This window comes from Pocillopora verrucosa, chromosome 1 (genome assembly GCF_036669915.1).
Source record: "Pocillopora verrucosa isolate sample1 chromosome 1, ASM3666991v2, whole genome shotgun sequence".
NCBI classification, from domain to species: domain Eukaryota; kingdom Metazoa; phylum Cnidaria; class Anthozoa; order Scleractinia; family Pocilloporidae; genus Pocillopora; species Pocillopora verrucosa.
In genome coordinates this window covers 1,029,606-1,040,961 of record NC_089312.1, presented here as the reverse complement: position 1 = coordinate 1,040,961, position 11,356 = coordinate 1,029,606, and the positions used below count along the sequence as shown (strand labels likewise).

The 11,356-nt window shown below is 39.0% G+C and overlaps 2 protein-coding genes across 2 annotated transcripts; one reads left to right on the top strand and one right to left on the bottom strand.

Moving 5' to 3' along the window:
* Positions 1-2,661: 2,661 nt before the first annotated feature.
* On the top strand, positions 2,662-4,339 carry LOC131785455 (serine/threonine-protein kinase pim-2-like). The gene is made up of 3 exons (XM_059102337.1): positions 2,662-2,923; positions 3,378-3,557; positions 4,239-4,339. Exons 1-3 carry the CDS (start codon positions 2,662-2,664, stop codon positions 4,337-4,339), a joined length of 543 nt encoding a protein of 180 aa, XP_058958320.1.
* Positions 4,340-4,864: 525 nt separating this feature from the next.
* Positions 4,865-11,069, bottom strand: LOC131785491 (uncharacterized). The gene is made up of 6 exons (XM_059102377.2): positions 10,693-11,069; positions 10,237-10,373; positions 9,376-9,790; positions 7,495-7,810; positions 6,579-6,927; positions 4,865-5,984 (listed from the first exon to the last, which is right to left on the bottom strand). The coding sequence occupies exons 1-6, from the start codon at positions 11,065-11,067 to the stop codon at positions 5,306-5,308; spliced, it is 2,271 nt and encodes a 756-aa protein (XP_058958360.2). The 5' UTR covers positions 11,068-11,069; the 3' UTR covers positions 4,865-5,305.
* Between the last annotated feature and the right edge of the window lie 287 nt (positions 11,070-11,356).

Genomic DNA, 11,356 nt, shown 5'->3' with positions numbered 1-11,356 from the left:
CAGCTATTTCATCTCAGGTTATCTACTCACATCCCACAAACTTTCCCTATATACTTTGACACGACATATCCTGATCCAGTATCGTCATTCAGTCTGACCCCAATCTCTTCTCAATCGAAACTCCACGCCGAAAGCTCTCGCTTCATATCTTCTATATCTTCTAGAGTGCTAAAGGACTGTACCCATTTATAACTCCTTAGTGTAGAGCAGAACTCAAAGAGTTGAGTTCCTTGCCTGACCTTACCTGGGCGAACAACGCAAGACCCTGCAGTACGAACCATCTGTCCTCTGGCGCGCGCTGTTAAATTCTAGCGCGCGCAAGATATTATTACAAAAAACGTCACAAACAGTGGAGTGGTTTATTTTGGATGTTTACCATAGAAACATTCAGTTGCAGTAAAGTTCGCTTGTGGTAACACTGTGAGAATTCTCTAAAACTGTTCGCTAACAGTATTGGGTTGATCTAAAGTTGATTCATTTGATCAATCAACCAAACTGGGGAACGTGAATACAAATCAAACAAAGCCGAATCACACGATAAGAAAATGATTCAGAATCCGAATTTTTCGAAAGATTTGCGCTTAAAAAGAAAGCGCAAATCAAAGATGAAATCAAGTACTCCCGCGAAAAGAAGGCGCTTGGACAAAAAGGTGAGTTCGAATTTGCTTGATTCAACTGAAATACGAAAAAGATATCTAGAAGAACATATGTTGAAAAAGAAAACTTGACACCTATCCGACTTTTCTAAAAAATTGAACACTTTGCGAATTGGTTCCAAAATGGTTCTTTACCGTCTTTCCTATAGACTATCGACAAAGTTTGACATTGCCTTTTTTCTCATTTTTCGTAGCGCTGGGCCAGTGAACAGGAGAACAAACCAGGAATTTCCAAATTCCAGAGGTAAGAAAGTGTATTTGAGATGCATACATAAAGCGCGTTCAAAATTTAATCTTATCATTTCTCATTCAATTTGTTTTCCTTAGAAATAAATTGAGATGCGTTTGGAGTGAGTCTGACAAAGACTACCTCAAGGAAATCAGTAGTTACGACAGCTTTTTGTCCCTCGATTATGAGGTAAAATGTTTTTCATTTAGTGTTACTTTGTTTCGTTTTTTTAAGTCATAATGCGATTACTTTTCTCACAAGGATATGGTATTTAGCCCATTCTCAGGTACCCTGGTGAATCATCATATACTATACAACTTTAATCATCAAAACTTTGTACCCAGGAATTCAGTTTTTTAACCGATATTATGATCTAAGAGAGGGTAATATTCGATGATAAAACAACACTGGTAGAAAATGCTCTCTAACCGTGAAAATGATCGTCTCGACTGACCAGTGATTATCTCGTTAAGGTATTCGGGGACGTGCATTGCATTAGGATGCAATCGTGAAACGAAGCACTTGTTTACTGAAGACTCAGAAGTTGTGTAACAAAGTTTGAGCCTTGTTCCAGGGAAGTCACAAGTCATGGCGGATGAAAATAGCCCGCACAATGGGGTACTCCCTAGAGTCAGTGATTTTTTTTTTAATTCAAGGGGGAATAGGAAGGTCTCTCGGATTCCTCTCGAATGGACCCGAATTTACTTAGACACAATCCAGCGAAATACCATGTTTTCGTTTAAAATTTTCCAGAAGCCTAACTGGGTAAATGCGGAGCTAAAGTTCACACTGTCAGGTGACAGCTCTTCATCCGATGAGTCCAGTCAAGCAAGTGAGAATGATCAACTGAAATTATCTGAAATGCCGATACCAGAATACATAAAGGAAATTGCTTCTCGAGGTATGCTAAAATTTTGAAAACTTATATTCAGTTTTTGAGCTTGGTCGAGCCTTCTGCGGGAATACATTTATCAACCGGCAGAACTCTGTACAATTTGAATTACTCGTTCCGCAACGATTTGTAACACGGTTTTACTCTAATTTGCAACTTTTAGCTGAGTTCATTGATTACGAACTTGGAAAAGTACTTGGGGCTGGTGCGTTCGGTTTGGTTATCTCTGCGACACGCACTAACGGCAACCTGCCGGTAAGTTCTTCTGCTCTATGATTGGTGGGAAAAACTTGGGTCACCCTCTCAACCAATCAGATGCAATCTTGAGTCTGCGCCCGACTCACGTTTTCTGGCACTGTGGGTAGTTTGCCCGTTTTTATTTTGAGTTCTACATAAAAGTTGTACATAAAAGTAACTCTTGGGTTTGATGGCGTAAATTGCTGAGATTCTTCAAGCAAGTAGCTTTTCCTTTTAAATACAAAAAGAAGGAGTAATAAAATATATGTGGCTATCTTTTTAGGTGGCGCTTAAGTTCGTTCAGAAAAATTCAGTCAAGGAGTTTAGAAAGGTTTGTAAACTTCATGTAATCATAAGAATATAGTGGAGCGGGTTTGTGTTGTTATCTATATTAGTCAAATCCAAAAAATAAGTTTCCCTTTTAGAAAAACTTCTTGAATGTAAAAGGAGTTCGTTTTTAAGCCAAAATGTTTTCATCGATTTGGATTAATTGATGAACTATTCAAAAATTCACTTTCTCTCCTTTCTTGCTACAGATAAACGGCTTCGAAATTCCGTCCGAGGCTTATCTTCAGCGCCAGTCACGTCACCGTCACGTGATCGAAATATACGAAGTTATCATCACTGACGAATTCTACGTATACGTTATGGAAAGACCTCAAGTCTGTAAGGACTTGTTTGAGGTCATACACGAGCGAGATAACCTGGACCGACCACTAACAGAGAATGAAGTGCGGCGGTACTTTGCCCAGATCCTGCAGGCCAACATCAGCTGCGAGGAGAATGGTGTTCTACACCGCGACATTAAGCCAGAGAATATCATCGTGGACATGAGTACTGATGAGGCAAAGTTGATTGATTTCGGTCTGGCATCTGAGGTTCAAGCTGAACCTTTCACGCATTTCAGAGGTGAGATTGATAACGAAAAAGAGTACTTTTAACACATCGGTCAAGTTAAAGGCATTGAAACTCAGATGAAACCTGCCCCTGTTATAATGAATAACGGTCGGTGTAAACCAATCGACATTCTTTAGCTCAGTCTAATTCATGGTTGTTAAATTGAAGGACGGAATAGGATTGCAAATGACAAACCTAGTCTGAAATCCTTAAAAAAAAAAAACAAAACAAATCCCTTTAACGATTATTAGGATCCCATTACAACGAATGCTTCAGCAAAATTTAATGTGAAATGTCAAAAACTAGTAAAGGAAATGAGAAGATGATTTTAATGGAGAATCTCTCATTTCAAACATTCTTGCCTCTACATTTACTCGAGCAAAACACGAAGATAAACAGATGATTAGCGTAATATTTATTGACAAGTAATTAACGGTGACGTTTTTTTTACTTGGCACTATTTCAGGCACACCACACTACATGCCTCCTGAGTACAGCCAATCAAAGAAATATGACGGCTGTCAGGGCACGGTCTGGCAAATGGGAATCCTGTTGGTGGACATGTTATCACCTCAAGTACCCGCATTTAGACATTCACATCTGGCCCTCAGTATGCCACCTAGAGTACCCCTAAATATTTCAGCAGGTATTTTATTTACAGAACCTTCAGATTCATGGTACTTAAAAACAAATTTTGATATTTGGGCCAAATCCAGCTATCAAACAGTTACCGCTTCCTTTGTTGTCCGCAAGAAGTCTGAGAAGGAGTGGTCGACAGAAAGCGTTTTCGGAGGGTCTTTCTCGAGATCGCAAAGGTTCAGTCACCCGTACGGGTTAAACCTCTGTGTAGATTGTGGGGGGAGGGGGTGGGGGGAAGGTTATGCACTGAAAAAAGAACGGCTCTAGACTACGTGGTTTGTTAAGAATTCCATTGCACGTAGTTTAATTTTAAATGTCACAAATTATTAACCCCCAGACTGAAAAAAAGGTTAGGATTTATGCCCGTTTTTTCTTTTGTTTGGAATGCATCGAGTCTGTTGTACGTTACATCTTGCGTTGTCTGCATACAAACAAATTGTGCGACATAAATAAATGGGGAAGAAGCAGGAAAATCAAACTTATTCCATGTGGTCGTTGCAAGTATTTTCCTTCGTTAATGTTCGGTTGGCCTTACCATCTTCTCCCCTTTCTGTCTCCAAGGGAGTGGTCGTTTTAGCTTCAGATCGCTTCGAGAGTAAGGAGCGTCCCAAGGAGCGTCTAACGTGAATAACCAGGTTAACATTATCAGTTCTTAAATAATAATTGTTTCTTGTTTCCTTTTGAACAGACGCAAAGAATCTTATTTACTCGCTACTGAACACAACTCCAAACAATCGCCCAACTCTTAAGCAAACTCTACGGCATCCATGGTTTGCAAGAACAGACTAGACTGCTGCCTCACTGCTTTTATTAACACTGAATCAACTGGATCGTGAAAACAAAAATAAATAAAACAAAACGGTGTAGGTTTTAAAACTAAGTTATGACAGTCGTATTTATTATTTCACATTTGTAAAGAAAAAAAGAAAGAATCGTAAAAAAAAAACAGAGTATCTTTAGCAAGATGTTGTAAGTGGCGCCCATGAAGTGTAAATCACTCAACGAAAAACATCTCAATAACCATATTGAGAGTAGTTTACGGAATCAGTGTTAGTGGTAGGGTACGTATGGCTGAATGAGCACTGTAAGCATTGCGTGTGAACTAAGTGATGCTCCTGTACTTACCTCACCCTAGTGGAGGCTATCAGTGAGCGGAAGAAGCGCAAAAGAGCGAGAGGTTGACAAACTTCGATCGCACTTGTCAGCGCCTATCCCCTCCCCTGTGTTTTTTTTTGTACATCCACTAGTTTGCTCGTTTCTACCAACCGAAAGAATATAGTTGATTCAGCAACACAGACGATATTCTTTTACAGACTGTTTTAATTGAAAGAAACCTCACAGTTTTATTTCAAAACAAATATATATTACTAATAATTCTCGATATGAAAATCATTGTTAACGTAGATCTAGGATAGCTATGTACACATATCTCAATTTTATTTCTGAGTATCACCAATACAACCTGTGTAACTCGTACAAATGTATTGTTTTTGACAAATAATTGTAATATAATTAATAAACTTTTGTGCTTTAAGTAAATTTTTGTAATCAGAATATCAATCTTTGTTGATCAGTGATCTATTGCCGCATTCTGATAAATTACCACTTTAAACATTCCCATTTCCTTTCCCATTACAAAGAATTTCAAACAAGCAGAAGCAAAGACATCCAGTCTGATGCACATAGGAAAAATAAAATTCAAGTCGTTCAAAATAATGTGACGAAGCATTGACAAGATAAACCGCGATATGCAATTTAAGACTTTGCAATTGTCATCTTTGGGGCCTTCCCAAGACTATTCTGAAGGGCTTCCCAGGTATTCGGACATAGCAACCCGTTGCATGGCAACCGGGAAATGCTTGATTGACATTTTCTATTATATTCTGTTTGGAACTTCTGAACTGCTGATTGAATGAGCGCGGAATATACCTCTGGTGTATCAAATAGTGAACTCAAGTAACTGAGCTGGCGCAGAGCTGTAACAAGCGCACCGATCAGATTCCGAACGGCCCCATGTGGGGAATTAGGAATGCCGTAAGTGTTTGATACAATGTCCTCCATCCTCTGTATCGTTTCAAATACAGTTGTCATCAGCACAATCTCAGCGGGAGCATTTCTGGGAGGTGGATTGTAATCGCAAGCGAGCTTGTCAAGTGTTGCAAAATTTGTCACAGTGTCCTCGAAAGAATCATACTCCCCATCAGGTATAGGAATCAGTGTAAGCTGGTCTCTAACATGATCCACATTCAGTGTGACGGCAATACCATAGTTCGTGCGAATGCATAACAATCCATTTTCATTCGCTGAGCACATGAATACTTGTTCCAGCATTTCTATTTGAGCAAACGAAGTGTTTTCTGGTCTCACCTTGACGACAGAAACTTTGACTTTCTTGCTTTTATCCGAGGACGGCACTATAACAGTCCGATAAAACCTTTTGGAAATAAAATAAAAACTTGTTAAAGAGGAGTTCAAGATTTAAGCTGTTGCCCAAATTACAACCATACTGCGACGCGGAACATTATCCGCGATTGTATTTGGTTCTCTTTTTCTCGTTCTTTGATTGGTCTAAGAAACCGAACCACCTCCTCAACCAATCAGATGCAAAACTAAAACCGCGTTTTCCCGCGTCTATAAAGGCCGGTTGCTTTTCTTCACTCCGGCTTCCCATGAACTTCCTATGATTTTCATTCTTTTAAAGAGCGGTTGTAATTATTTTCCGACACTATACACGCTATGGGGATTTTGGATCAATTTGACCATAACAATCCAGAACGACGATCAACGGAGCCAATGAAGAATCAATAGAAAATACATGCAAAAAGCCTAAAGCCCGCGAAAACGCCAGCGACAAAATCGAGAATGCTTTAAGTTTAGCATCTCATCGGTTGACAAAGTGGTGCCCATTTTTAATCAATCACAGAGCGAGGTGAAGCATATGCACTGCTGCATTATTTTAGATACTCATAGTAAGGTAAACTGAAAAAAATAAAAATAATGGGAATCAACCAGAGTAAACGTTTCTCACCTAGTTGGATCCAGGTGCCACTCTTTCACAGCAAACACCTCAAATCCCTGGAGCCATTTATCCTGAGAAACTATTTCAAACACCGCTGCTTCTTCTCTGGCCATCTTACCAAACCTAGCTTGCTCACACACGACTATCCTTTCCGTTAACAGATGCGTCTTGTCTCTGTAATCCTGTTCGTTAATCCGCACCAAATACTGACAGGCAAACTCTACACTTGCCAAGTAATACCCTGCTTCTGAGAACGCCAAGTTAGGATTTGAATATCTCCTTAAGAACGCGATCGTCGACGCGAGGTTTGGTATTTTAGATTTTAGAACGACATACACCCAAACATCCATGAACTCATCTGGCGAAAGTGTAAAAAAAAAGATAAGCGAATGAGCAAACGAGGAGGAACGTGGGTGTAAGCTTTGATGAAAGAATTAGTTGACGGAATGATCTTCCCAGTGAATCTTACAAAATTAAACCTTCTTTCCAATCTAATCACGCTAAACTTTAGCAGTCTGATTCCAGGCTATTTTTTTTCGCAACACGATAATCTTGTTCCTCGAGAGTCAGTCGACTCTTTTTGACGTGAGACGAGATTTAGGTCTCGTAGCTTGTTTCAGGCATCCGGTCAGTAGAACGAGGCGCAATAAAACTGGCGCGAAACTTGCGACTGAGTGCAAAAACGAGGGAGGTCTGGGCCAGGTACGCGACCTGAACCAAACCTGCTTCCTATTCTTTTGCTCCATTGCTACTACGTTTGTTTATTTCGCTCCGTTTTACTAACTGAAAGCCTGAAAAGGCTACACGTCTCACGAGAGGAAGGTAATTAAATTCTTGGAGGTACTGTACCGCAGAATTTTTATGCCTCTCCGTATTCTGATCCTCTGATTACTACCTTGTTACACACAGATGAAAAAAAACTTACCTGCACCAGGAGGTTTAGAATGTTCTAACATGGACAACTCATTAAGTTTTTTGAACACACAATGCGCCGCGCTGACAATCGCGTGTATCTTGCGTGATGGTAAGATGGACAATGCCATGCTTTTCATGGAAGCCACTGCTGCATAATACGGTGCTATACCATCGTCTTGATATACTACGTTGATGCCGAACTGGGTCTGTGTGATGTGCGCAAGATTTTTGTAAATCTGTGATATCCTTTTGTCCTCTTCTGGCTTACGGATGTGCGCTTGAATGAGGTTGTAGATGGATGGAAGCAAGTACTGCTCTAATTTAGCCTGCAACAGTAAAAGTTCATTTAAAAAAAATAGTTTTGGGTGAATGTGATTTGCATAGACTTGAAACCATCAGTACAGTCCAACCTCGATTATCCGGACTATTCGATTATCCGGACTTTCTTCTCTGGTCCCAATTTTTCTATGAATATTAATTAGTTGTGTTCTTGAAAACTCAAAGTCGCAAAAAGCCTAATAATCCTTTCAAAAGACTGTTGAAACAGCGTATTATCCTCTGCGCTTTTCAAAATTCGAAAGTGCGACGAGACAAAGAAATGTTCTGATGCGTTCAGCTGATATATGGTTGGCTCAATTGTTTTGTTGCCAAGGGAATTTCATGTTTGATTAGTTCCTTCCGCGTAGGCTATGTAAACACACGAGCGATCGATCGTAAACTCAAATAAAAAACATGCCTACGAAGCGAAAGCTAGCCATTCTATTGATTAAAGATAAGCAGATAATTATTTCACATTTCTATCTCAATAATATTCATATTTTCGATTATCCGGACTCTCGATTATCCGGACTATTTACCGAGGTCCCGATGAGTCCGGATAATCGAGGTTCGACTGTATTTAAGCTATAGACAACCTTTTTCTGTGTTCACGTAGCCTCATCTAATTACTTAAAGGTTGGTAGAATTTGAGATAGTTTAGCAGTCCAGGGTTTTCATAACTGTCACAAATTCATCCAACCCACTTCTCAGTTGTTCAGACACTCTAAAAAAGTTCTCCACTGCTCTAAAAATGTTTCTCATCAACACTTATAAATCTATCATGTCAAAACCTAGTTTACATACTGCCATTGAAAAAAACCTATTAACCAATGAAGGCATGCTTACTACCTAATTTATTTTATCAATATTTAAATTGAACCATATACTTTGTTACTATGAAGAATATCATTTCTTAAGATTAACATTGTGTTTTGATTGCCATCTTTGAGGAGGGGGTCTTTCAGAGGTAATGTCACAGACTATTTTGGGTTTGACACTTACTAACAGCTGTAAACAATATCTATTTTCAATAACAAATAAAGTATATGTTATTGAACATTTTGAATCATATATAACTTTAAAGTTGCTCTGATCCATGGTGATTTGCATCCAAGCCTGTTATAATCACTAGGTGATTATGATTATGTGCCAATCAATTCAAATGTGAACTGGAAGTGTCAAGGCTTTCCAGTGGAATACATTTTATTGTTTGATGTGGAAGTATTCAAGGGTGAAGAGATGGTTTTTCATGATTTTCACATCATAGAGTAATGCTTACAAGTCAAAAACAGAAAATAATACACCAGAAAATAATACACCATACCTTTTCTTCTCACTGATTTTAATAACATTTGTTTCTGGGGGGGAGGGGGCATTTGGCCCAGGGAGGGGAGAAATTTGAATAAACCAATCTTAAAAAGTTGAAACTCCCAGGGGGATGTGGGGGGGGGGAGGGGGAGGAAAAGACAATCCAAAACTCATACAGATCAACTTCTTGATATTTCTGAAGCAGTTATACCCATCAAAGTAAGATAAATACTTCTTAGCAATAAGTTGTACCTATATTACTTACATAGACCATATCATATGACAGGCTTTCTCTCTGATGAGTCAGCTGTTTATCTATGATGTACTGTGCCATACCACCCACAAATTCCTGATATCTGTCTGGGTGGACTCCTGTGGGGAACTCATCATCGATATTTTGTACATCCCAACATTCACGAATGTAAGCTTTCAACTTACATGCTTCAAATGTACTGTTTATATGGTTGGTATCTAAAATCCTATCCAAAATGCTGGCAATTTCCAAAGAACCTGGTGAAACCACAACTTCTTCAAGGTTCAAGTCTCCAGAGGTTACATCTGGTTCTTTGGAGCCAAGCTTTTTCTCCAGGTGTGATGTAAAGGACTGTCTTGTTGTTATTGATGATACTGATGACTGTGACAATTCTTTATCATCTTGAATGCAAAATTCTTTGTGCAATCTGCAATTCAGAAGCAATCATGAAATGAATTTCTATTTGGGAATAATTCCCAAGATCTGATTATAACTCCACCTTCTGTTTGCAACACCTTCTCTTGTGAGTTGGCAATGGAAATTTACTAACATATCAAAATTGAAGACAACAATCTTAAGCTGCTTACTTGATGCAGATAATATATGGTGTTGTAAGAAATAAGTTATGCATGGATACGTCTGAAATCAAAAATGGATTAAACAAGAACAAAGTAAGAGTTTGATGGTCAAAGAAATGATTTATCCAGCCATATGGTTTTACTGAGAGCTGACTCAAGGCACTACTAGTAATGCAATTAAAGTAACATGCTCCCTGATAAACATAGCCTTTTCACGGGTTAACTAAACTATAACCTTGGAGGTTATGAGCATTTTTAAAATAAAAGCTAACTTACTGCTAAATAGACAAAATACCTGATCTTTGCAGCCTCCAAATCAAGCATTTTTGATTGCAGTTTGTAAATTTGTTGATTTCCTTGCACCCATTCCTCAAATCTGCAGAACTGCAGACCTTCTGGAGTTGGTGTTTTACTACCTGTGGTGATCAAGTCCTGAGTGAAAGGGTGAGTAGTCTTAGGCTATAACTACAGTAATATCAAAATTAATAACTGTTTGTAAAATAAGGTGTAACACACACTTGAGATCATGTACAGGAGAGATTTTTCAGATCATACGCCTCTCATTTCGAAAACCCCATAATTTCCAAAGTCTTGCAAAGTCTATTGAGTTTTCCACACGACAAAGCAGCGACATGCGCTCGTTTCGCTTTATCAGGTTGATTTTCAGAAACTGAAAGAGGATCTAACGAAAGTTTTCCCTGCTTGAAAAAATGTGAACTCACAAACGGAATAAATTTACGTGACCCAGTACCTGTAACTGTTTTATACAGGAGCTCACATGCACTTGCTTCAAACACAGCACTTGAATCTTCAACATGACGATCTCCTTTGTTAGCTGACGCTTTTTACGCGAGTATTCCTCTGCATCTTCAGTCTTGCCGTCCACAGACTCTAATGCTCCCCAGGAACCCATCACCCACACAGTCATTGGCTCCGCGCCGCTTTCCTCATCAAGGCGCTCTTCTTGTGCGCTCAGAGAAAAGCACTGGCTTTGTAGCTCCGTTTTCAGGTGGCGATAGCTGATTAGTGATCTTGCTACTGTTTCTTCTGTCTCCTTTTTCACTGAATCTAATTCCCAGTTATCAAGGAGACGAGAAGACTCGAGGAGACCTGCAATGTCCACCATTTTTAAATGTCCACCTCGTTATGAGGACGAGTTGCATTACAGAAACAAGAGCCGGGGTGGGGTAAAAAAACATTTAGTTTTATCCTCAAAGGAAGTGATTGATAGATGAAAGTTGGAATCAATAAGTAGACTCTCGAAGTTTTTTCAAAAGTTTTCCTTTTTATTTCTTTTCTTAATTTAATAACAATTAAGAGCATGAATTGTTGGGAATTTGTCAAGAAAAATTTAACTTAGGCTCATATTTTCCCTGGGGGGGTGGCTGAAAGAAGGGTAAAGCAAAGAAATAATA